The 26,735-nt window shown below is 47.8% G+C and overlaps 1 protein-coding gene across 1 annotated transcript in view; it reads left to right on the top strand.

Moving 5' to 3' along the window:
- The window catches only part of ST3GAL3 (ST3 beta-galactoside alpha-2,3-sialyltransferase 3), a 77,821-nt gene that overhangs the window by 50,118 nt on the left and 968 nt on the right, over positions 1–26,735 (top strand). The window contains exons 6-7 of the mRNA XM_009872038.1: positions 3,082–3,228; positions 13,691–13,837. Of these exons, the coding sequence (XP_009870340.1) occupies positions 3,082–3,228; positions 13,691–13,837 (294 nt within the window). The remainder of the gene's footprint in view (positions 1–3,081; positions 3,229–13,690; positions 13,838–26,735) is intronic.

Raw genomic sequence — 26,735 nt, 5'->3', positions numbered from 1 at the left:
GACCCCGCCCGCCCTTTGGCTGGCTGCTGCCTGTCTCCTCCCAGACTAAAAAGGGACAGTGTTTCCCGACGGGAAGCAATCGCTTTGGAAGCCTCACTGAACATCTGTGTCCGATCAAACCGAACATCCACAGCCGGCATAGCATCAGCGGGAGCGCGGAGGGGAGCCTTGGAAGGGGCTGCGCTTCCACACCGCAGCTCCCGGGAGGTTTGAGTCGGGGCAGCAGCCTCCCGGGGCTCGCTGTTGCGGTGGTGCTGTGTTTTGTAGCTTGCCAGTGACAAGCTGCAGAACAAAACCACAAGGCTTGAGATACAGCTCAGAACTAACAGGGTCTGTAGAGCCAAACCACAAGACTGAGAATGTCAGTCATCGTAAGCCGGGAAAGCAGTTTTTAGTTCTTTAGCTCTATTCGGGGCTCTGCCTCCTGTATAGGTGGAAGTGAGAGTGCTGAGATTCCACTTTTCTCCCTACAGTTGTTTTAGAAACTACACCAAAATGAAAGATTACCCAAGGTGTCCCTCAGTAATGATATCGGGGGGAACCGACCAGAAAAGATGCGGGGAAGAACACAGAGCAAATAGAAATGAGACGGAAGGGAGAAACCAGAGCAATTTCAGAGCAGTGCGACAGCTGAGGAAAATGTTTTGGGAGTAGGGTCCGTGTTTAGTTTGCTCTGGCATTGAACTGGCCAGGAGGAGCCCAGGTACGGTCCTAGTGCTTCCGGCAGCACTAGGAAAATGGACAAGTGTGATGTGTGTAGTTAACTCATCCTCAACAGCTAAAGAGAATAGAAATCTCAAATATTTGTAATTTTCTTCTTTTTTTCTCTTTAATATCTTACGTGTAGTGTAAAAGCCATGTAAAACCTATCAAATCCCAGAATTTATGTAGAATCTCCTATGGACTGTGAGTCCAGACAAAAGGCCACTTTTGTCTACTTTAAATAGCTTGCGGACCTTTCGTTTGAATTGTTTGCAAAATGTAGGCGATGCTATATTTAGAGTTGCACGTGAAACTGTAATTGAACTTATAAATTTATTTTAGTTTGAAGGTCACACACTCTTTTTCCAGGGTGTGCCTGCTTAAACCCATGATAAGATGGTTTCAAGATTTTTGTTTATCATCTTCATTTCTGTGAGCCCTGGAGCATGCTTAATGCAAGTGGAATCTGTGATTATTTTTTTTTTATTTAATATTTTTCCTCCTCTCCTTCCCCAGAACTGAAAGGTCTCCACTTTATGTGTCCCTTTAGGAAATTCCAAAAGTTTAATACTTATCCATTTTTAAATGAATTTTCACAAGGAGGCAAAACTCAGCTGACAAGCCAAATCTCTTGGTCAAAATGATGTTGAACTTTAGTAATATTTATGAAATTGATACTGTTGTTGTTGATATTATTATTGTTGTTGCTGGTTTAGATGGTGGTATCACTCCAGAGCTGAAAATGTTGTGTTATAAGGGAAAGTGTTAGACTGCTTGGACACCAGACATTCTTTCTGATTCAACTATGATGAAAGAACATGAGTGTTAGGATTTTTTATCCATTTAGAGTCCTGAGAGCACTTTCCCATTGTCAAAATGTGAACTTAAGCTCATGAGATCCTTACCCTGTGTGTTACATTAGGGCAGCTTCAAAGGGGCATGTGGGATCAGAACGGGATAGCAACGGTTTTTGGCTGCCTGAGACTGCTGGTTTGGGGAACAGTGTGCACCCTCGTCACGTTTGCTGCATTAATGCCTTTCGTAAGGCAGGAGCCACCTGCCAAGGCTCCATTCTTCAGGATCTGAAATTCAGCAGCTAAAGATAACTACGGGATTGTTCCATAAGGAAGCCTCTGCAAGGTGTTTAGCTCCACGTGGTGTGAGAGTTGACGGGAGCAGTGTGTGCAGTGCAGCAGGCATCCGCTGTGGCTGAATTACTGTCGATAATTACGGGGGCGATTGCTACTGAGGATTTTGCAGGGGATCATCAACATTTTTGGCAGTGCCTTGAAAGCAATTGTAAAGTCACTGTTCAGCTGCAAGCAACCCAAAGCAAGTGTGTGCTTTTTACGTCGAGTGTAGTGTCTGCTCCTCTTGCTCGTTGTGGAGATTGCCAGGAAGATGGCTCAGTGCTTCCAGAAGGAGGAATTCGATCGGATTACCCTGCCAAAGCTGTCGGTTAGCAGATTAAAATTCCTGCCAACCTTACTGTGCCTGACTCTGAATTTTTAACCCAGACATTAGAGCATAGTTGTTCTGTAACTCCTGTGAACACGGAGACCCAGTGCGTGCTGTTCCTGCTTTCCTGCTGTTCCGGCTGACACGTGGGCCAGAAGGGCCAGTGGCAGAAGGTGATGCGGCAGAGAGGCAGGAGCCCTCTCCAGGCAGGGCTGTGTGTCAGGGTGGCGGGAGTCAACGCCAGTGTTCTCCCATGTTTGCAGGGTGAAGACTTCAATTAAAAAACAATCTGTTGGGTAAGCATAAAGGACATAGTTGTTTTCTTCTCTTTTACTGCGGACATGCGTGACTTCACAAGACAAAATACCACTTTTATAAGCTTAACAGTTTAAGCCACGTAAAACCTAACAGAAGAGGGTAAGTCTAGGACGAAGTGGGAAGCAAGTAGCTCACACTGAAAGCAGAGCCGTGCAGTTGGTTTTAGCTCTTTGAGTGTTCTTAAAAGCAGTTGCTCTCCAAGGGCACATCCCCTTGTAGGCAGGTGGGAGCGATCACAACGTGTGCGGCAACACTAAAGCCATTAACCAAGCTAGCCAAAGTGCCAATAAGAGTGAAAAGATGGCACCAGGAAGGGAGCCATTCGTGCTGAAGCCCAGGCCTCTCTGTCTTGCTTGCACTTGTCACCCAGACTAGCTCAAGTGCATTCACATGTGCTGCTGTCACCCCTCCAGGATGCACCCTCCACCACAACCTAATACTAGTGCCTTGTGGCAGTGAGCAGGGACAGTAGCAACTGCTGGCAGTGGTACATTTTAATTTTACTTTTGTAAGGATAATAGCAATGTGCTTTCTCTTGAGTATAGTTGTGTTTGTTGTTTTACCTTTCTTTCTTTTTTTTTTCCCCTTTCTTTTCATTACCAGAGTGCCTCTGATGGCTTTTGGAAGTCAGTGGCAACCCGTGTCCCAAGAGAACCTCATGAGATACGTATCCTGAATCCCTTCTTCATCCAGGAGGCAGCTTTCAGCTTCATTGGACTGCCTTTTAACAACGGCCTGATGGGCAGAGGGGTAGGTATAAAGCAGAACAAGCAAAACCAAGGGGAAGGATGAGAGACCAAGCAGCAGAGTAGGCTTATGCAGTTCTGACTTTTCCTTTGGGCCTCTGCTGTTGGACATCAAAGGGAAGGGGCTTCGGCTCTGTGATGGTGGCAGTGTTCAGCCTCCTGGAGGCTGAGGCAAGGTCCTTCCTTTCTGGTAGGAGGCAATGGCTGTTAATGAGCCACTTTTCTGGAGGCAGCTCGGAGGCTTCCAGCACCAGCTGGGTGATTTCCTGTCACCCGCAGCCTGTCAGAAGGGCAATCGTTTGTGTGGGTGGAGGGAGCTCCTTCCCAAAAGGCAGAAGGAACCCTGCTGTCTACACCCTCAGCCATCTGGAAGTGGTGCAGGTCCTCTTGAAGGTCGTGCTACTGTTTTACGATTTGCTGTCCTCATGGAGACTTCAGTCTAAAATCACTAATATCACATGGCTCATTCTATAACCCAGGCTTTTAGTACAAAACAGTAAAGGTTTGTTTTATCAGGCCTTCAGTAAAAAATTCTAATCTTACAGTGACAGGTTTTAAATGTAAAACCTTACAAAAGAAAACAATTTAAAACAGTTTTAGGACATAGTTATTAGCAGAACACCTACACGGTCATTCTAGTATGTCACCCCTAGTGCAGCTTTTTGGAGTGTTACTGTGGACTAGGTGGTGACTTGGTTTTTCCGGATTATCTCACACTGCAACACTGTGAGAACCTATTTATATTTGCTCTGCCTAATATATCAACCATTAGAGAAAGTATTCCCTGGGTGGGTAAATTACTCATGTACGCATGTGATATAGTTGTTGATAGAGACCACACGTGACATTTTTGGGCACATTAGCACAGCTGACAAACCCAGAGAGAAGCACTTTTGCTGGACAAGGTCTGCTTGCTCTGCCCCTGCTGTTATCAGTACAGGAGATTTGCCATGTCGAAGCATGGATTTGGACTGGACAGAATAGTGCCTTATTTTTCCATGCTCTAACTATATTGTGAAGTTGAGACGTTTTGTACAGGTCAGATGGGTGGGTGCCTGGAGGTAAGAAAGTCACTTCTTCAAATGTAGTGTGCAAGGTGTGCAGGCAGACTCCGGCACATAGAATGGGTCTTTTGTGAAATGCATCGCTGCGTATGTATGTACAGAAGCTGTCTTGGGGTTCTGGAACCGCTGGAATTTTGCTTTGTGCACTGAAGGTAACCCAAATATTTCTGTCAGCTAGGAAATAATTTCAACTCCTTCTCCAGAACTCATCCTTAGAAGGATGTGGTTTTGATTTGCCTTCCAAAAACTCAGGACTGCTGCCCCAATGAAGGACAGTAATTATCAAGACTTTTGCCTTTATTTTCTCCAGATTTGTTTTTATTTTTAAACACGTAATTTTAATACACAAGATATTACTTAAGCTGAAGGGAGGAGAGAGAATCCGGAAATGAAAATGCTGTGAACTGAAGTTTATGAGGTTTTGATAGGTTGTTTAACACACATCAGATTGGGAAATGAAGGCATCTTAATTGAAACCCGATGTTTCACTTTGTGAAAGCCCATTTGAGCATTTAAAAATAGTTTATGGAGCTTTAAGGTGAGCAGTGTTTGCCCATGACCCCCACTAGATTGTGTAAGTTATAGTTCATTCCTTCAGATGGGGCTCTGCAGGTGTATCTGTGGGGTTGGGACGTTAGGATACCCTGTGCTGTCTGTGCAAGGACACTGTCAGAGTTTAAAAATAGGGAGAGAGTATTTCTAGCCTGTGGGTACAAATTTCACTGCAGACATCAACCGTGGACTGCTGTCATGGAGCTGCTGGGACTTCATGCTTTAGCGAATACTGCTACGTCTGTGCCAGTGCTTTGACTGAAGCTGCTGCTGCTTCTGTTAAGAGGGAGAAAGAGCCTAAGTAGGATCCCAGTGATAAAAATTTGCTACAGGCCTTTTTTCACTGAGACTTTAATTGGGAAGAGTGGAGATCAGACCAAGAACCCAACTCTTGTCAAAGATTTCAGAGAGATCCAGCAGGAAGAGTGAGGCAGCTAGAGCAAGGAGAAGTGCTCCACGAGAGACGGCGTGACCCAGCGGCCGCAGAACGTGGCTGGTTGGGTTCAGGGTCATGCTTCAGAAATGCGACGTGGCCTGGAAAACTTTACTAAGGAAAGAAGCATATGAACACAGGGAGAGAAAATGCTGAGGTCTAGTAAGCAAAAGCACAGTATGTGTCCCGAGTTTCTTGGGGGGAACCGCGCTGGGGCAGATCGGTGCCCCTGTGCTGCAGTGCACTCTGATGTGCTGGGCAGGCAACACGCAGGAGGATCAAGCCTGGGGATGCCTTGATATTCAAGACCATCATGAAATCCTCATAAAGAGCAGTAATATTCCACTCTTCTTTAGTTCTGATGCCTAAATAAACTTCACTGCTTCTCTTGCACACCACATATGGTAACAATGTGCTGCCAATTAACTTTGTAATTTGTGGGCTTTTTCAGCAAGGTTGAGGAGAGCTAGCAAAATAGTTTGGGGCTGATCTCAAAGCGTTTTTCTCAGGCTTCAATCAAAGGTGAATGTAGTAACATCCTTTGCTTTGATAATATAATTTGGGCCAGATGATTCTGGAGGATAGGAAGGGGGTACAACTCAGATGTGCATTTTAGTTGCACTTGTGCGTTAGTAGCCAAAAGTCAGAGCAAGGAGCAAAACTGGTTACCACAATGAATAGTGACTTCTCTCTGGAACGGGTGAAGCTTTTCAGGAGTTTTCTTAGTCCGTTTACTGAAGTCTTAAAAAGAGGGAGAGCTGTTTCCTACTACGTGTAGACTTCTCTTTTCTTGGAATAAGCTGATGATGAAAAACCCCTTTAGTTTAGGATCGTAGCACTGTCTGGGGAAAGTTAAATGTTAATGCCTAAAGACGATTTAGCACAAAAGAAACAAGTTAGTAAAGGTGCTCACTTTGACTAAAGAATCATAGAATCATAGACTGGCCTAGGCTGGAAGGGACCTTAGAGACCATTTAATCCAACCTGCCTGTCACGGGCAGGGACGCCTCTCAACTAGAACAGGCAACAGGTGGGGACTGAACAGGGATCGAACCTGCCACCTTGGTTTTATCAGCACCACGCTCTGACCAACTGAGCTAATCATCTTCTCAGTCCTCTTAAGCAGTGGGCGCAGGCTTGACTGTCTGTCTAGACAGAGGCGTATGGATGTGATTGCTGTTTAGGTGGAAGTTCTGTGCACGGAGGTCTTTTGGCCTTGAAACCAGACCTTACTGGTTTGGCAGCTGTAATTCAGACATGCACTAAGCTACCTTAAACTGCACACAGCTTACTGAGGGACAAGCATGAACATCAGTTCAGATGCATCATTGCCTGTTGCATGTAGAGCACTAGGGCTGATTTATTGCCATGATGCTGTTTGCTGTGCAGTGAATAACCCTGTCTTCTCAGTAGCGCTCAGAGCCGTTTGAGCAGTGGCTTTCTGGCTCCTCTGGGAGCCCTCAGCATGGCGGGAGGTGGCCAGGAGAACATTTCTGATGGCACAAATTGTCAGGACTCTGAGGACTTCAGTGCGGACCGTGATATTTGTTTCTCTCTCTCTGTTGGTGCTGTGCCTCCGTGAAACTGCTAATGATTTAACTTCTTGTGAGATTAAGCTCTGCTACCCAAAACTGTAAGCCTTTACTTTGTGTATTGGAAATGGCTGAACCTATAGACCCCTTACTAAAGACATAAAGCAGCATCCTCTGGGCTTCGCCCAGGAGCCATGTGCAGGAGGTGTTAGCAGGCTGTGTTGGGCACCCAGCCATGGATTAGCACCTCTGCAGAGTGCTGACAGCCCTCATGCTCTTAGGAATTCACCTCTGCTGTGGGAGAGTTAGCATGTCCTGCCCCAGGGCTTCTCTTTGCTGTTATGTGGTTTTGCCTGTAGACAGGCAGCCATTCTGGAGATGCCAGTGGTGACCCTTCACTCCTTCAGCAGCTTTTCAGATCATAACAACCCTTTCTCTCATTAGTCCTGGCTTTGTCTCCTGGGCTGTTCTTGCTCTCTGTCACTGTGTGAGGGCCATGTCTTGAGACCTGTTGGGTCTTTATGGAGCAGAAGAGAGGTGGCAGATGGAGCAGTCTGTCACTTCATCCTTCCAGGTGCATGCTTCTCTCTTTTTTGCACTCTGATGGTATCTTCTAAGGCAGGTTGAGGGACAGATAAAGGGACACTGCAGCTGCAATCAGTTAAATATAGACACTTAGTGTCGTTGTAAGCTCTGAGTTTGCAAAACAGGGCATCTGCTTCACGGACTGGACAGTTAAATCCATTACTGGTGCAGTGTGATCAGTCCATGTCCTGCTGGGACACGGGCACTCAGGCAAGCCATTACAGGGCAGCAGGTAAATGCATACCAGCCGCTTCTCGGTAAATGCCCAACCACGTGCTTGTGCATAATAGATGCACAGAAACTGAAAGGAGTTTACTTTTCAGTGAAAGAGTAGGCCATGAACTTCATTCAGCACAGAGTGAAACACATGTGGTTACCGCAGAGCAACCAACTTGTGGTAAAGTCATGCCCTTGCTTGCCCTCTTGGTAAATCGCTGGGTCCTTAAGAAATACTCCCTCCATTGCACAGGAATCTGCTCTATGGCAAACGGTGAATCAGAGCTTGTGTTATCAGGTTCAATGTCATCAAAGATATTTGACTAAGTCATATAGGAGCTCAGCAGTAAACTATCAGAACGGAAACCTGCTGGGCAGCTTGTGTGTCTCCTGCATGGCCCCTGGCCCTTCCCTTTCGCTCTGCTGCCGAGCCAGCGCTGGAGACTCTCTCCACTTACAGCAAGAGATAGCTAGGGGAGGTGAAGGAAAAGATGGACATGCTCTGCTTTGTCTTTTGAAACCAAATATTGCATCTTATTCAGTGCATGGGTGGAGGTGACTGTGGGAGCCCCTTACTTAGACGTTGTACACTCCCATGACAGGGACCACTCTGCAGAATGCCAGACAGTTCCCTGCTCACAGTTAGTGATGCTAAATTGCTTTTTTTGCTGTGTTTGCAAACTTGCCTGCTAAGGGAAGCAAAGCATAGGTTTGGGATTGTTCCTGTGCAAAGGACAAAAAGAAAATACAATGACTGTTCTATACAGTGTGTGATGGCTATTATAGGGTTCTGTTATTTCTTTTGACATCATTGCTACTAGGTGATCAAGTCTGTAACTGATAAAACTAAGGTGGCAGTTTTTCCTAGGTGAGTAATTTTTCAAGTTTTCCCTCAAATAATATAGTAGTCAAACCAATCTGAATATCTAGTTGCATCACTGTTCTAGGGAATTTACTCTTTAGCAACACTTCGACTTTAATGAAAATAGTCGGAACAATCCAATATGTCTTACCCTGGGCTAAGTAAGATCCCATAAATAACTGGAATTCATTTAACATATTAAGGGAGTCAAATGTTTCTAAAATCAGATTTACAGCAGTCATTTCCTTCTAGTCGAGCCGGCAGTGACACAGGAATGACCCAGGCACAGAATGAAAAATGTTGAGAGTTTTTCACATGCATTAAGCAAAGAGCAGTTATGGTCCCCAGATTCTGTTGCCAGAACTGGATCTCCAGCACAAGCCCATGAGGTGATGCTCAGCCTTCACTAAGTCCAAAGGAGGGCTGACGTTCATTTCTGTTGACTGTTTCTTCTGTGGGAAGCCAGTCTTTGAAGCCTCTTCAGGGGCACAATGGAAGATGAAACAGCAATTTCTTCAAGGGAAACCTTTAATCTTTCCCCTCATAGCAGTAACCAGTGTAGGAGCAGTTAGGAGAACCTGTCCTTTGTCTGTCTGTACTGCTATAGGCATTTCTGGTCCCCCGACCTGGTGGTGAGACTGGCTCTGTTTGTATGGCACAGAGCTTGCAGTGATCCCTGACGCAGCACAGGACCAGAGATCTTTGCCTCTCTTGTCTTCGTGCTTTTCTCACCAAGCACCCACCAGGCACGTGCTCCCCTCCCCCACAGAGGGCACGTCCCGGCGAGCCCCTGGAAGGAGCCGTGCTCCGGATGCACAGGCAGCCTTTGCCCGGCACTGCTGCGGTGACGTGTCGCTGTCATTGTGTCAGATGGCCTTTTGGTGTCATCTCTGGCCTGCCTGTCACTCTGCTATGTTCTCTCAAAATGGGACCAGGCAAAAGGCTGGTCCCTGGGGAGCATTATATTAGACAGGAGCACTGCATTTTCCAGATGTTTGGGCTTAGACAACCAGGCCGAGCTTGGAGATGTGGTCTCTCAGTTCAGGCTGGTCGTGTTATCCAGGGATGTTGCCCTTGCAGTTGTTTACCAGAGCTGGAGAGGGGATGCTGAACCTGGTACCCACCGTGGGCCCCAGCTGGGACAGACGTCTGTGAGACACAGCAGCAGGTACAGAGCTCGCAAGGCCAAGTTCGGTGCTTTCAGCAGGGAGCTGGCAGGGGAGAGGGCTGCCAATGCTTTCCAGGGCCTCCCAATTGGGAGAATTCAGGTCAGAAGAAACTCATTGTGGCCATATCTGGAGCAACGGTCCAGCGGGTCCACCGCAGCGAGTCCCCGTCACTACCCCCTGAGGCTGGGCATGCCGTGGCCTAGCCTGCACCAGCCAGTCTTTGGCAGCTGGTCTGCATCCCAGGAGACTCACCTTGGTGCTGGCCACTGGTGGGCTGCCGTTCTTCAGCCATTTGGGTGAAAGCAGCATTGCTTGGCGGTGCAGGAAAAACCAAGGCACATGGAGAGCCGTGAGCGGGAAGATGGGCTTTGAGCCGGTCCAATCCCAAATTATTACACCTCAGGCAGAATGTTGGGATTTTGGTTTTTTTTTTTTCCTTAGCAATGGCTTAGAAAAACAAGGGGCCTGCTCAGTTGTTTGAGAGAGTTTTATTTTCATAGCTCAGCGCAAGAGGTGTGGTGGTTGCTTTGGTATGTCTTTGGGGCACGGCACAAGGGTGTGTGTGGTGAGATTGCACTGACGCATCGTGCAGGGCATAGCAAGCCAGGTTTGGCACAGCCGTGTCCATGATGCCTGACTTCTTTTGGAGTGTCCTGTCACCAAACTTGCCCCAAAAGTTGTACGTGGTTCATTAGGTCTAGATTAGAGCTTAGCAGCAAATGAACTTGTGTGCATGTATGCAATCAGGAGAGCTTGGAGGCTGTGTAGATGCAGCCAGAGAACAGTTAAAACAGTTTGCTCTCTCTGATCTGTGTCTCCTCTCGTTTGCCACCTTTGCTGAGGGGAGAGCCCTTTCCCCCAGTCCTGGAGAACGCTGCTGACTTGGCTTCTTTGCAGCGCAACCTGGGACACATCCCCAGATCCTGCAGGGCCTTCTCTTTCCCATGCTGCAAGCTGGGCATGAGGCAGTGCTTCATTTTCAGCAGAGGGAAGGAGTAGCAGAAGCTCGGCAGGCTGTCACAGGAGAAAAGAGCTGTTTCTGTAGTTAAAACCGGGAATGAAGCGCTGTGTTGACTTACTAATGACATTTAGTTAAGCAGCAATTCTGTTTCTGTTCAAGCTGGCTCATTTTTTTCCAAGGCTCTCTAATTCCCCAGTATACCATTTAATCTGTCTGATGGTTGCTTCTTCTTTAACATAAGCAGTCTGGAGGAAATGCCCAGTTACGTGTATTCGATGCAGGCGCACGTGGGTACACACATAGAGCTTGTACTCATGTTCTTCCCTTAGCAGGTGCTGTTATCCAAACACCCAAGGGTGGGCTCTGTGAGCACCTCAATGCTCCCCTAACAGTTATTGCCCTCAGTGAATAGCAGAAATAATTATATTTGCAGTGTTTTCTAGGTGGTCCTCTCTAGCCCACAGGGTTCTGGCGGCAGCAGCAGGACGTGAGGCTGCATCTCAGCAGTGAAGCTGTGAGTGGCTGCAGATCTGTTTCTGAGGGGGACACACGCACTAGGCTGTAGCTACGGCGGTACTGGAGGGTACTAACATCACTAAGGCATAATTTAATTAAAAACTGCCACCGGATCATCGGTTTCAGAATGTGATTTTAGGGCAACACAGAACTGTTTTGCTAAGGACACCATGCGATTTTCTGATAGTTGCAGGGGCCAAACATCTACTACAGTCCAGGAGTTTAAGAAGTCTTTGGTAGTCTTTGATATTTTAATCACTTTTGAGAGGAGCAGGCGATACTGAGATACTGACATGTCTGGAACTACTGAAGAACAGAAGCAGATGAGAAATTTATCTCCTATTTTTCCATAAAGGCCATTGTTGGTATTTATTGTATAGAAAAAAGTCAGGCGGATATTTGATGACTAAAGGAAGATTCGCTTTTGATTTCTGTAAGCTCCTGTTCTCCAAATAGAAATAAGAATACGCTTGAAAGAAAGTTATGGTGGTTTGGCAATCCTCCCATGAGGTTGGGTAGTATGATTAATTCTCTGTGGTTTCTAAGGCTCACATTAGAAAGTTAGCTCTTAAATGTTAACTTGGCCAGTGAAATTCCCTCCAGGCAAAGACCCTGCGTCTCCCTTGAGCTGTACCGTGGGAATGGGCCTGGTACAAGTGTGGGTGGTGTTAACGCCATCTTATTCCCAACAACGACACGTTCTCAAGGACGTAGCCATTTATTCACTATGTTTTGGACACTGTAACTACAGCTCAGTGGAGGGCGAGGGTTTTGTGGCAAGTCCACTTACCAGCTGATGCAACTCCAGTGATATCCGGATGTCATCTCCTATGTAAAACATGAAGCTGAGGATATCTGAATTTGAACTGCTGTGCCTGGGAAGACAGGATGTTCTTGCATATTTTGAAATTCAGAGGAATTTTCTTGCCTAATAAACTTTTCCCATTTTTTTAAACCCCTCCTTGATATTTTATGGCTACCAGTGAATTAACTATTAATTACGGTAACCAAAATTAAAACAATATCAGTCGAAATTAGCAGTGACAACAAAATGACTCTGCTGTTTTTCCTAACATCGAGACCTGGCACAGGAGGATGTAAGTAAGGTCTTTTAATTCCAGGCGTGCAGTCACACTGCAAATATTTGAATTTAATGTCTTGCTGATTAAGACATAAGCAGGTTTTGCACATTTGTCTTCATATTAGTGTAAATCCAGTGAGTAGTGATGGACTTCTCCATAGCACATGGGTCGTGCTCCCAGCTCTGCACATCTCAGCTAGGATATGAGTGGCATTCTTTGCTTGGAAAATGTTGGTCTTGGGGCACAGTCAGGCAATCAGAAGTGAGAAGGGCAGCGTGCTACCAAAAGCCGGTTCTTTTAAACGAGAAGCAGAAACTGAAAACATTGTGTTCCCAGTCTGTTATGAACATCAGGTGAAATGCAATAGCATTGCTCACTGGTTCAGGGTGAGCTATTTAAATATAAGCATGCAGTTGGTTTCTACATCTCAGCTAAGAGGCTGTCACCCTTGGTGACTGTCTGAGCATGTCCTCTGAATCCATGATACTTTTGATATGCCGGTGTTGGATGCTCTACAAATGAAGATATGTGGGTGGATTTCTCAGCCTCTCCCTAGCCCCTGGGGCAAAGCTACCTCTGGATTTATCTAAAGGGGAGCTAGAAGAGTCTGTGAGATGGGGTTTTACACTGGAAACACTTGCCTGTCACAGCAGTCCCATTACCTGAAGGAACAAGAGGAGTTGCAGCCGTACAGCACTGCTGTCACAGGACCTTGGCAGAAACCAGATGAAATGGGGAATGGGAAGGGTGGAGGCTTGACTGTGATGCAAATGGCAGGATGCCATGTGGGAGAGGACAGTTAGGGTGTCACTTCCCAGTGTGCTGTGGCCAGGTGGCACAGGCCAGTGTGCCCTTTGCCTGGGGGGTGCCCCTGAGCAAAGGGAGGGCTCTCAGTGCACACTGCCTGATCTCCTCTCCACCTCCCAGAGCTGTTTTACAGCCTCCCTAAACTGCCTGTGCCCTCAGTAAGATAGTTTGTGCTGTTCCTGTGTGGTGGCCTGCTTGGGATAAGTATTCCTCCTTAGCCTAGCTGAAAGCCAGTAATATGGACAGAATTGTAATCCAGAATCTACATCTGTTTTATTTTCAGAAAATTTACGTATCCACTGTGATTCATCCTCCAGCTCGTCTGCTGCCCTGTTCTCAGGATAGCAAAGTTGTAGAAGGGAAGTTTGACCATTTGCATTAATCCCTCTGCCCTGCAATACTCCCCTGGAGAGTCAGGTCATAGAGCCTCAACCATGAGCTGCTGCTGTTGTCCTAGATGCTTTGCAGGAAGCTGGCTAATGTACAATTTTCTTTACCAGTTGGAACGCTGTTGACCCCGCAAGCTGGCATTGGGCTGCTGATGCGCAGATTTAGCCAAATACCCCGTTCCTGACTTTCTGCTTAGTAGCAGCAGTGCCCCTGTGAGCAGAGACATTAAGAGGAAATCTTTGATTATAGAAATGGCAACCTGCTAATGACTTCCATGCCTGCTTTCTCTCCTCTCAGAACATCCCCACCTTGGGAAGCGTAGCAATAACCATGGCGCTCCACAACTGTGATGAGGTGGCGGTAGCTGGGTTTGGCTATGACATGAGTTCACCCAATGCACCGCTGCACTACTATGAGAACATCAAGATGTCTGCCATCAAAGAGGTAGGGAGCTCCTGCCGAGCACGTCTTCCTCCCGAGCCCGCCGACTGCCCCGACTCCAGAGCATGACTGGGATGGTGATGTCAACTTACAGCTTTCCTGTATGGGTCAGAACACGGCTCGACCCATGCATTTGCCTGTAAAATTCTAGACATTCTCCCAAGCGCAGTGTGTGTTAAAAATGGTTATTTCTGCTGGGAAAAGTTCTCTGGAATGTGTGTATAATGTGATTCCTTCAAGCAGCAGGGAAAAGGTTCACATAAATGTTAGCCCGAGTAGGGTGGAAGGGAGCAGTTCTCCTCTGAGGTTGAAGAGATGTGGCCTCCTCCTGCTTTTTGATCCATTGTATTGCTCTCTAATCCGTAGGCTTCTTTTGCTAGATGATCCCCTCCTCAGCCCCTGTGAAATGTGGGGGAGGTGAGATTAGCCCGTGCGTGTTCGCTCTCGGCTGACTGTTCAGCAGCAGTTAGATAGTGTAAACACATCGTGGCTCTGCAGAGACAGCTCTGTAAAGCCAGATCTACGTTAGAAACGTGTTCTGGTACTGTGACAGCGACAGGAACAGTGTTTTTATAGGAACAAAAGCTGTTGGTATTATACAGGAGTATGAAGACACTCCTTCGGGTCTGTCCATTTGCTGTACCAAACTAGAATAGATTTGGACACTGATCAAAGCTTCTGTAGTGGGAAGGTTTGCTGCTTTTTTGGTAGAGCTCAGTCTTTCACAGCACAGATGTGGCCAGGTCTTTCTACGATTCCTTCCCCCTCTTCACTGGCTTCTAGGTAGGGCAACTTTCTACATCCTGCTCCACGTTGTGAAAAGCTGTATTGTTTGTGGACAGTATCTGTCCCCTGGCACTTGGTATTTGTTCACCACAAGCACTTTGCCATTGATCCAGGCCAAGAGGGAAGCTGAAAAGTGGTGTTTTTCCACATCACAAGATTGTTTGTGTCTTAGGACTCTCACAGGCTGCGTGACCCTAGGCAGACTGAGAGGAATTAGAAATCAGTGATTGGGCAGCTTGAAAAATGAAAAGAGCTTGTCTAATTATCAGAGTAATGAGGCTTTGAAACAACTTCTCAGCAGAGGCCAAGAGAACAAACTGGGGTTGGGAAAAGACTGTGGGGAAGTCCCAAATATATCAAGGAGCTGGAAATTTTGGTCCTGAAGTACATCCTGGGCCTGTGGAGGTAGCTAAAAAGTCTGCCTTGCTTGGTAGAATAACCACGGATTTCATCAGTGCTGTCTGGGAAATTGAGTGCCCATTTACAGGATTTAAGGGGTATGTCTGGAGAGTAAAACTGAACTGAGTCACTTTGTGCAGAGGTAGTGTCTGGCTTGTGAAATCGCCACGTGGAAAAGAGCTGAGAAATGTCATTCTTGCAGTAGTAGAGGAGGTATCCGCATTGGCTTGCCCAGTTTTGACTCTTGCCTGGGCATCTGCTTATAAGCACTGCCTGAGACAGGACCTTGGGCTACCCAGGCCCACATCTGAGTCAGCACAGCTGCTTCCTTTGTCTCTGTGGTGCGCTGTGTCCACTCTGGTGAATGGGCTGCCTTTGGGGGACAATCACTCTTGCCCAGTTGTTCCTTCTGTCTCATAAGGATGTCAGTCTGCTCTTGGACGTGGGGACACTCACAGCAAGTGTCCTGTGCCAATCCTGTTTTGCAATCTGGTAGATGTCTCTGACTTCAAAGACACCTAAACAGGAGCTGACAAGAATGAAGTCTTCTTGGTCTTGATCCTTACACAGATCAATGGGAAATAATTGGCAAAAAGAGTTGGATGACAGAGTCTCTGGTTGAAGTCGCTGGTCCAGATCACTTGGGTCTTTGATTCTGGAGGCCAGCACCCTGAGTGGGATGCAGAAGCCAGTGGGAGGCAGGAGGAAGTCACTCTTGGACGCCTCGTGTGGTCTCAGGATTGCCTTGCATGGCACAGGGCGGTGGATGAGGATGAACACGTGAAATGCAACCGATAAGGGCTCTTAGACCATCTGGTGCCTGGTTTGTCAGGCCTCTGCTGTCTGGAAGCTGTCAGTCATCGTGTGCAGGATGTTCTGTACGAAGGTGAGGGAGCGTTGAAAGGTTCTGGTGAAGCCTCACTTATTCAGATGTCACTGGATTTGTTTCTGCAGCCAGGACTGTTCATGAGAGCTCTGCAGGCCAGCAGAGCTGGTTTTAGGAGGAAGGTTCCTGTTCCACTTGAAGACTGGTTATCTGATCTGTGTCTGCCCATCTAATCCTCACATCCTCACCCACAGGCTCCTCTTACATTTCTCTGCCCCGGTACAAGAAAAGCCATCTGTTCCCAAGTATCAATAATAAATGCTGCTGCTGCCTCTGCCCCTCCCAATATGACAAATTGTTTGTGATATTGTGGAATGTGAAGAGCAGAGAGAGGATTGCATTTCTTTCTCTCCCATTTAATATTAATGGTAGCTGGTAATTGTTAGTCACCTGAGGGTGAAGTTGAAAGGCGAAGGGCATAAGCAGTTGCCCTCAAGTGACACACAAATGGAGATTTGCCCCACTCTACACTGGAAGTGCTCTGCACACCCTGCTCAAAGAGGGAACTGCGTGTCATTTGGAAGCTGGGAGGCTGGCCTGCGCTGGTACCTTGTGCCGAAGTTGTCCTTGGCGTCAGTAAAAAGAGACTGACCCAGAGCCAAGCTCCACCGAGGCTTTTGCCTGTTCCGTCCACCCAAAGTCCCGAGAGCATCTACAGCTTTTTCATCAGCGGCACTTTGGATTGTGTCCAGGTCTACTTCTTCCTGGTCCCTCTCTCCATTTCAGCCTCTAAAGGAGACACTGAAGCAGGCTACGGCTTGAAATTATGCAAGTTATCATCTCTGTCCTCTGTCTGGCCTGCAGACCCATGAAGACTGGAGTGCTCATTCCTGGGCAGGGGAGTGGAACAGGTTTGTTTAATGCAGTAACATCACAGCACTGAAACAACTGTCATGGGATGCAGTTGTTCCTCCATAACGAACATCCCTGCAGTTTGATCAGGCTTTAGTGGGACAGAAGCAGCTCAGTTTCTGAAGTTCAAGTATTTTTTCCCTGACTGCTGGGTGCCTCCAGCCTGAATGACCAAAAATCTTCAGTGTTTAAGCCTGGAGAGCAGCTGCAGGGAAGCACTCCAGTTGCATTCTGAAACCATTACTGTCTTTACAGAGGAAATGTAAACACCAACAATGTCCTGAGTCTGGAGGTGCCACACGTATGAGGGGAGGTCCTGGGAGCCTCCTTGGGAATATCCATCAAGCCCCTTCCCTTGCCTGGTGTCCGCAGGGGGAAGGGGCCTTCCTGTGAGCGTGCATCGCAAGGTGTGTCGCCGATTTACACTTGAGGCCTGCTTGACATCTCTCTGGACACCCTTGAAACCCTGTGACTCATCTCCAAGGAATTTGTTCTGATTACATAAAAAAAGCCAGCAAAATGCACTCGCTTGCTCACAGCTGGGCGGAGATGCCTCTCCCGTGCCAAGACTGAGGTGATAAAATCTCTGTGGAAATTAATGTAATTTTTCCTGTTGCTCTGTGGGACGGGAGGCTCAATTTCCAAGAGGAGAAACAGGCAGCCCCAGTGTACGGTTTTACTTAGTTGTTGCTTTCCTCACAGAGGTAAAAGCCCTCAAGGTTCGAGACTGTGCTGCTCCCGCTACCACAGAAGGCAGCTGCCTCCACTGCCTCTTCCAGCATCTCTGACTCCCCAGGGCTGAGCAGGCATTTTCTGCCCCAGAGGAAAAGGGAGCCGATGCTCTGGAACCTCATCGGTGTTACCAGTCAAGGGGAAGTTTGTAGTCTTGGGACTCTGGTCAGTAGTATGGCTGCAAAACACATGGATTCTCGTGTGCTCGTGAATGCTTATGAAAGTAAATTTCTCCAGTTCAGTCCTGAATGGCTTTCTGTCCTGGGTAATGCAGCGTACTCCAGCCAGGGTAGGTCCATGCAGACCTGGTGGAGAAGACCCTTTTCTGTTCACCAGTGTCCTCTGGAGAGCTGAGAGCGCAGTGGTGCGGTGCTTTCAGTTTCAGGCTGTGAGCTGGAAGATTAGTGCAAAACCACTCCTCGATCCCAGCTGTGCTGCCCAGCACCTTCTCCCCTCATCTCATCTTCTCCCCATCACGGCCAGGGGTGCAGAGCCCCTGGCCTGCGCTTCAGCAGTTTTCTGGGTGCTGTGAACACAGCCTGCAATTCTCTGGTCCCTTGTTGGGAGACACTGCCCCATAGACCTGGTGCTGTTGTGTAATCTCTCACAGGTGATTTTTCAGCTCTGATCTTATCTCTCTGTTGTAACTTTAAAAATTCAGAGTGTCTGAGCGTGTCATCAGTTACTATTTTCCCTATTCCAGATAACTTTACAGCAGCTTTCGATCTGTGACTGTTTTCACGAATGCTGTTTAGAAAATGATTGAGTCCTTGCCAAGGTGTCTGCTCACTTGTTTCTGTTTTCAAGGCAATGAGTCCATCAGAGCAGAATTTTGATATAGTCTATTGTATTTTTATTTCTTGCTCAGGTTCTGTAATGCTTCCTGCCCAAGCACTCTATAAAAGTATATTTTTATCACAGGTCACTGTCTTCTATTAAAGTGGATGTGTCAGATCCACTGGGATGGATAGCAAAGGAAACATGGAAATAGAGGTGAGGAAAAAGAGAATAATTTTAAAGTAGAGTGAGGGCTTTTCCGGATAAAAGAATGAATTAGCCTGCCTGTAAGTATTGCGATAATGGTAAAACAGACTAGTGTTTCAGGCAGAAATTATTTCAGGATGGGAAAGTGAAAGTGTTTAGAATAGTAGAGACACATCCATAAGGAGTCGATGAAATGGAGAGCAGGAGGCTGTGCTAAATCATGGGCAAGAAGCACAAGACTGCCTCTCCCAGCATCCCTGCTCCATGTGATCTGCCCCAGCACAGTCTTCCCTGGCCTTTTGATCCGCAGGTGAGCTTCAGTCTCCTGGTCGTTTCCAGCAGGAGCAAGAATTTGAGCAAGGATTCACCTCAGACACCACACAGTGAACACACTGAGCTGTCTTCTCAGCAGCTGGCTGCAAACTGCCTCACGCTCTTGTGACTGGCAGAAACAGAGAACACGGGGTTAAAAGCCACCCTTATCCACCCAGAGCCCATCTGCAGCGTTTGTGCCGTGCTGTGGAGCTGCTGACTGGTCTCCTTTTCACTGCTGAAGCAGATCAAGCGCCAGCACGATGTTGTTGGAGGTGTCAGCTCCTTTGATACAGCTGTGCCCGGCACTTCGGTGACTCGCTGCCTGACCCGAGGGGGAGGTGGTGGGACTGCCTTTGATGGCTTCTTTCTGATCATTGGCTTTGCCTCCCTGGCAAGTCTTTGTGGGATGCTGGAGGACACCATCTTGTAACACTTCTTATTCAGCCTGTGTAAGGGCCGTCACAAGGGCCAGGGGAGGTGGTCTGCAGCACACAGGGACACACAGCTTTGTCTCTGTCTCTCCCCGTCAGCAGCTACCTCTCAGAATAACCCGCAAAAATCAAGTTTGGAGCCTCGACCCATAGAGGCACAAACAATAGTGCTTTATCATCATCTGGGCTCTCTCTGTGAAGCCGTACTTTGCATTTTAAATCAACGCAAGTTGCTTGGGAGGGGGTGGTCGGGCTGCTTCAGTCCTCCAAGTACCTTAAAGTTTGCGGTAGCCAGCAAGAAGAACAAAACTCCTTTGAAAGCCGGGCAGATGTCTAGCCTGGTGATTTATAGACTGAAAACACAGCTATTCGTGCCTGGCTGATGAATTGCGATTGGAGTACAAGGAACGGTGCAGACTGAAATGGAGGTCAGCTTTGGAGAGGGAGGTTAGGGGCTGGGGCAGGGGCACCTCTGAAAGGGCAGAGCTTTTTCTTGGGACCGGCAGTGATGACTGATGAGGTTTATACATTTTCGTCTTTGTTTAAAAGCCACCTGTTTGACAGCGTTTTGGCTGAACCAAGGCCTCACATGCTGTTCCTGGGCATAAGGACTGTGTGTCTATGGAATAGAAATCTGGAAAAGATTGATGGAATCTCAATCACGACCAGAGCACAGGTATTGCCTTGTTCAGTAGGACAGAAGGGCAGTAACTCTCAGGGGGTACCACTGTGCACTAGTAACAAGGAAGGTAAGGCTGTAAGGTAGACAAAAACAGAACTAGGGTTTGGACAAGATCTCTGTAGAAAAAGATGATAGATCTACAGGGGTGTGCTAGAGCCCAGCTGCTCGCCCTGACGTTGAATAGAGATGTCTGTAGGGGTGATAGGTACCACCCGAAATCACACCGTCACAGTGCACAGAAGGAGCCAACATGTTCCTGTCAAGGGGAGAACCCAGGTACTCTCGGATGCAGTAGCCAGCACAGCCCTTCCCAACAACTGTGAGAGCACAGGGTGGCCTTTCAGAGCTGTTTTTAGCAGGTATGAAGACCTTGCAGAGGGACATTTTAGGATCAAGTGCCTTCATAGTTAAATTAAATGGAAAAGCAACAGAAGGGATGTTGTAACTCATATTTTTCTTCCAAAAGGAGGAAGCTTGATAAGCAGGGCTGTGTCTAGACTGTGGGGTGACACTCGGCAGTGCTGGTGGGGTGCTCAGTGGAATTGGGACACGTGTGCAGGCTCTGACCTCTCTGAATTTAGGCCTGGCTTAGGAGAATGAGCTGATGCACTGAAGAGCTTGTGGACTCATTGTAAATCTTTTTTTGTGAAAAGTGCAGAAATGATCTGCAGTTCTTGTTCTCAGCAAGAGGGGAGCTGGCAGAAAAAGGCTGTAGATGTAACTTCATAAATAACTGCTTCAAAGTGGTGTTGGAAGTGGCAGAGGAGTGGAGAAGAGTATCATGAGGCTTCACCCCTGATGGTTGGAAAGGGCAGAGATCAGTGGAAACTGGCAAAAGTCAAGTTGAATTAGATCTTGCAAAGGAAAAAAAAACAAACACTGGGCAGTCCCCATAATGTGGAAACCAGGAAAGAATTACCAGGGCTATGGCATCTAGGGAGGTGTAGGAAGCAGAAGACGTTGGGGATTAAAGAGCCAAAGTGGGAACCACATGGATTAATATATTACCTCCATGAGGGTGACGTGATGAATGTCAGGGAAAGGGTGGCTTACAATGGGAGATTCATAGAAACAGAAGGTGACTGGGCCAGCAGTGAAAGGCAAAAGCCGTTGAAGCTAATGCACCTGAGAGATCTCTGCTCCAACCACTGTGCTGTTGAGCCAGTTAAGCTACAAGTCCAAAGGCAAGGGTCCTCAATAAATCTATCAGGTTACAAGTGGTTTCACAGGATTACATTGTAGTGGACGTAATACCTCTTTTTCCTTTCTGTTTTTTTGAGGGTATGGGAGAGGGGGAAGGAAAATAATCCTGACAAATTCAGACTGCTTAGTCTCACCTCAGAGGTATTGTTCGGGACTTCAGAGCAGAGTTTAAATGAAAGAATAATTAGATCCTGCAAGCAAACACAACATGGGTTTATCAAAGGCAGGTTACAAAAACTAATTTAATACCTTTATTTGATTTAAAAAAAAAAATCGTTCTGGGGACAGAGGAAGTGTAGTAACTCAGTCTGTTTGAAGTTCAGTTAAGCATACGATACTGTGCTGTGTGAGATACTATTAGTTAAGCTTCAGAAGTTATGGTTTGGTGCAACACCTGGATGTGAATAGTCTCTCTAAAGGAGAATACAAAGAGCAGCACTGAACGGACAGCTGGGAGTTCCCCCGCAGGTCACATTTAGTGTTTGCTTTAATGATTTTTGGCACAAAAGGCAATGGTGTGCAAGTGGAATTTGTGATGAGACAAAACCAGGTGTGGTCAATACAAGGGAGGATTAAATACCGTCCAGGAAGACCATGAGCACCTTGAGAATAGGAGTGAACTGGGTAGCATGAAACCTAAGAGTATGAATGGAAGTTCACATGTTGTTTGGAGCAGAAATTTTAACTCTAAGCTGGGATAACATTATTGGGCAATGGCAGAGGAGGAAAGTGCTTAGATAGGTACAAATAAATCACAGGGTAAATCAGCATGCCAGGCTGTTACTGTGAAAAAAAAGATAAATACAGCTCTGGAAGGACTAAAGGAAAGGGCTTGTAGAGAGAGGATTGTCTCTACTTGAGGCAGTGGTGAGCCTTTTTTCTGGTTCACGAGAGGTAAATTTGGGCTAAACAGGGACAGGGGGAGCTACTACACTTCTGGGAATTTTCCCAGTTTTCACGGGGGAAATGAACAGCCTGCTTAGGTAGAAGGAAGTCTCAGCTTGTTTAGATTGGTAGAATGAAGACTGAGAAGAGATACAACTACTCTCTCTGTACGTATTAAGAATAAGCAGGAGGTAGAAGAGCTGTTTGAAATTTCAGCTTGGTATAAGAATGTGCATAAAGGAGCTGTGAGTAAACCTCCTAAATGTGAGAAGAGAAGGGTGCCCCGTCCTCCCTTTTGTGTTCAGACTGACACAGCGACCTGAGGGGCTGCAGGCAAGACGGGGTGGTCTGCAGTGCTGCCCCGGGCTGGGAGAGGAGAGGGGGCAACAGCTCCTTGTAGGGGCAGGGCACCGGCCTCGAAGGAGGTGGAACTGGGGCTCAGAGGTGGCCATAAAACACCTTGTGTGCCTGGTCACCGTGCTGGAACCAGAGCAAGGGTTTGGGCAAGGCAGAATTGTGAAAAATAAGCAGCTCAAGAGACAAGGCAGCAAAGGCTGAAGGCAAGAGAAATGAACGCTGGTGGAGACTGGAAACTGGCTGTTAGCAGTGCAGTAGCACTTCTTGTGGCTGCTGTGGTTTCTGTGCAGATTTTCGGAGAGAAACACTGCTGACTTTCAGAAATATGGAGGATGTAACAGAACTCAGAAACCTGCTTTACAACTTGCTGTTTTTCTTGCATGCATTCCTCATTGACTTCTCTTTCTGATTTAATCTTCCTGTATTTTGAGATATTGCAATATACTTGATAAGACTAATGTGCTCTGAAGCTGAGGCATTCCCCGACTGTAATTGATTACAGATGGGGAGCTTACCATCCTCCTGGGTTGGTTTCTGAAACATTTTCTTAGTCTTAAAATATTCTACTTGGCTTCTCTTGAAGGGACAGAGGATGTTTTGTGTTTCCTTGTGGAATAGTCAAGAAAAAAAGGACAGGTGGTTTGGGGCTGCTGCATTTGCATAACGCTGAAAGGTGGCTTCAATTGGTGATAAATTTTGATCTAATAGCTGTGACCAAACGATCAGACCCGCTGCCACTCTTTGGGATGGACAGCCGTAATAGCGTGTGTATTTGCAGAGCAGCTCTCCTCCTGCTGCTTCCCTTTCAGCTGAGAACAGCAAATATCCACTACTCGAGGAGAGACCCAAAGCAAAGAAAATCCCAGCGTGATCCCCAAAGAACAAGAAGGGCTCTGGAGCCTCTTGGGACATTCTTGTTGGAACTCCCAGAGGTTCATTACTCCAGGCTCAGACAAGCAGCCCGTTCATTTGCACAAGTGGAAGCTGTACTGGACACTTGCTTGGTTCAAGTGTTGGAGAGGGGAGAGGGCAGAACCAGGTTGCGGGAGCAGCAGTGGTGGTGATGTACCAGGACAAGAAAGTGGAGGTGGTGGTGAATGGTCCGAGCTGCCTAGAGGTGCAGATACACAGGAGAAGAGCTAGAATTTTCTGCTTGTGATGCTGAGGTGTAGCTTCAGGACTTGGAGCTGGAGGTTTGTGAACGTGAACAATCCCACATACAGGAATAGGAAATGAGACAGTAATGGCTCCGTGTGACGGGAAGAGAGGGTCAAAGCAGTCAGAAGGGACAGTGAGTGTCTTGCCAGCGCAACCAAAGCACATTCAGCATCTGAGGGCAGGAAGAGGCTTCTTTGCAGTAGTAGCAGGAACAAACCACCAACATCGCAGCCACTTCATGTAATCATCCTTCAGGCATGGATTCCGTTCTCAATCTCTGATTAAAATCTCTGATTAAAATGTGAAATGAGCACTCTGACAGCACATCCCCGTCTGTGGGGATGTGGGTGGTCAAAGCATTGCCTCTTTCTTAGCATCCTACTGCAGATCAGGTCCTGTGTCAGCTGAAAAAATTCCAGGACAACTTGGTTACACAGAGCACCTCAGCTTACCCAGTGGGGAGTGGCAAGAGAACTTCTTATGACAGCCATAATGTGATCCTGGCCCTAAAGGAAAGCCAAGCCTGCCAAGGCCTGGCTTTTCATGAGACTCTGCAGCCATCTCACAGAGCCCAGGGCCCAGGGTGATATTTGGAGTGTATACATCCTAAAACATGCCGGGTTTTAGGGTCTGTTTTGTTGCCTTTTCTGCTGTGGAGGCAATGGGAGCGAGGTGCCTGCCTCTCTGGCAGTTCTGAGAAATCAGCTCCAGCTCTTCTCCTCACTGCTGCCCTGGTGCTGGAATGCAGCATCCTTCGCCTGATTAGCTCTGTCTGTCAGTGAGGTGAGTCCCTCTCGTAATCAGTAACCAGAGCTGGTGTTGAAGACATGCCTCATCCCTCCTGCCCGCCTTGCTGTCGGCGTGGGGGGAGCAGCACCGCACCCAGTGCCCTGCCAGTGCTTTTTGGGAGGGACGAAAACCCATCCCCACCAGGGAACCCTCTGTGGTCTTACATTCAACCACAAAACGTTTGAGGGTACTGCCGCAGATGCCGCTAATATCCATGGATTAAGTGGGAGGCTGAGTTCCCTTACATGTGGCTTTCTGCTTGAAAAGAGGAGTTTGTGCATAGAGCAGCCTGGATGTTGAACAGTCAGAGATTTAGAGGTCTTGCCAGCAGCCCTGCAGTCAGTGCTGGAGCCAGACCTAGCCGTAATGTGAGAGACTGCAGTCGTATCGCCCAAAGTTTTATTATCCACCTCCTCTACTTAATTTCCTGCTCCACTTGTACCTTTCACGAAGCAGATTTCCTCTTGCCATCGGATAAAGCCACTTGCGTGTGGCCTGAGGTGACGTTTTAGGTGGTCTGAGTTTGCCTAGAAGTGGCTGCTTCCCCCATTACTGTCTCCACCAAGGGACACAAGCGGAGTGTCCTGGGTGAAACCAGTCATCTTCTCATACTGCTTGATGCGTCTGAAAGATGTGAAGGGGGGAACAGCTTGTGCTGTGGTGTATCAGGCACATCAGGCTCCCTGGTGCTCAGGATAGACTTTGAACAACGAGCCCAGCCAGATGCAAGTGAATGCGCTGAGACCCGGTGCTGCCAGCGTGGTGTTCGTGCCAGCAGACAGCTGCTCGCTGCCCGCTGGCAGGAGCACACACACACACACCCCCGGCTGCCTTGGCCGGTGCCGTGCGTTCCTAGCGAGGGACTATGTTGTCAGAAGAGATGCTGCTACATGGTGGGGGCCAAGCCCGGGACCCCCAGCTGACATGCCACGTGTGGGACTGTTTCCAGCACGTTGGGGGACCCTGGCTCTCTGGCTCCAAGTGACAGGCACGCACAGCCCTGCCCTTCCAGCTCCCTCTGCTCTGTACTACCACCGCTCCCCTTGCTGCTGTCTGGAATTCATGCTTTTTTTCTTTTTATGAGCCAGCTTTCTTCCCAGTGCCAGTTTTCAGTTTCTGCTTTTATGCTAGCAGAAGCCAAGCACTGAGTTGCTTCTGGGTGGCATCTTTTCACTTTAGAAATGGAGTCTTCTGCATTTTCAGAGTCCCAAGGAGCACCGGGACGGTTTCTCACTTGTGGCTGTTGTTCCCAGTGCTGGTGCATCCTTTGCAGCATTCAGGTAACAGTGTCACTCAAAGCAGAGGAACTCAAAGACTTCTTCTGAACACAGGTTACAAGATAAGACCTGCCTGAACTTCCTTAGCAGGTTTAACTCTCGTCATTCCTCTGCACTAATGGGATTGAAGTGGCTTGTAAATGCACAGGAGCAAGAGAGATATTTTCAAAATGCTCTGGGGATGTAGAGAGGCACCTTCAGTCCCTTGGACCTCTTGGCAGCAGGCTGCACGCTGTGACTGGGGCTGTCAGTGCCACACAGCAGTCATAGCTGAGAGCTGCCTGTCCTGGCCAGGACAGGACAAGGAGCAGGTGACAGGAGAGCCACACGTGTGCTGTGTGTGATGGATACAACTATTGCTTTGCAGGCAGGTGCCCACGGTTTTGCCGTGAGTGAACTGGGTTTAAATATCTATGACCAAGCGCTCTCAGAGGGCTCATTGGGCTGGCGTTTTGTTGGTTTGAGGCATTTCAGGGACATTCCTGTAGAGTGTTTTTGTCATGGTCTAGATCATATTTAGAGCTCAGTTTACCTGCTGGCTAGACCTGGATTAACTTACTGACATTCTTGCCCTGTTGGTAAATTTTAGGGAAGGTTGCTTTTCCCTGTCCTGCCTTGATCTGCCCAGGGAGACAAGCCACTTACTGCTTTCATTAAGTGGTTCAGTAGTACCAGAACGGGCGTGATGGCAGATGCTGTGGTCATGGCTAAAATCTGCTGCAGGGAACACATCTGGGTGGGCTGACACTGGCTATAGCACTGCAATGCCCGGCTGGGAGTTGTGGCCATTTCATCCTTCGCATGTAGAGGGCCGGTGAGCTCAATCAGTTGAGCGTGGCGCTAACAACACCAAGGTGTCGCGGGTTCGATTCCCATTCGGGCCCCATGTGGTGCCTGATCTAGTCGAGAGGTGGTGTCCCTGGCGACAGGGAGGCTGGATTAAATGATCTCTAAGGTCCCTTCCAGCTTAGGCCATTCTAGGATTATTCTATGATGATTCTATGATTGAGAGTTGAGGTTGTTCAGTCTGGAGAAATCTCCAAGGAGACTTTATTGTGGCCTTCCAGTATCTTAAGGGGGCTACAAGGAAGCTGGTGAGGGACGGTTTAGGATGTCACGTAGTGGTAGGACCTGGAGGGATGGGGTAAAAATAGCAGAGGGGTGG

Source organism: Apaloderma vittatum, unplaced genomic scaffold (assembly GCF_000703405.1).
Source record: "Apaloderma vittatum isolate BGI_N311 unplaced genomic scaffold, ASM70340v1 scaffold5496, whole genome shotgun sequence".
Taxonomy (NCBI): Eukaryota; Metazoa; Chordata; class Aves; order Trogoniformes; family Trogonidae; genus Apaloderma; species Apaloderma vittatum.
The sequence above is the reverse complement of the archived record's forward strand: the minus strand, read 5'-3'. Positions and strand labels throughout refer to the sequence as shown.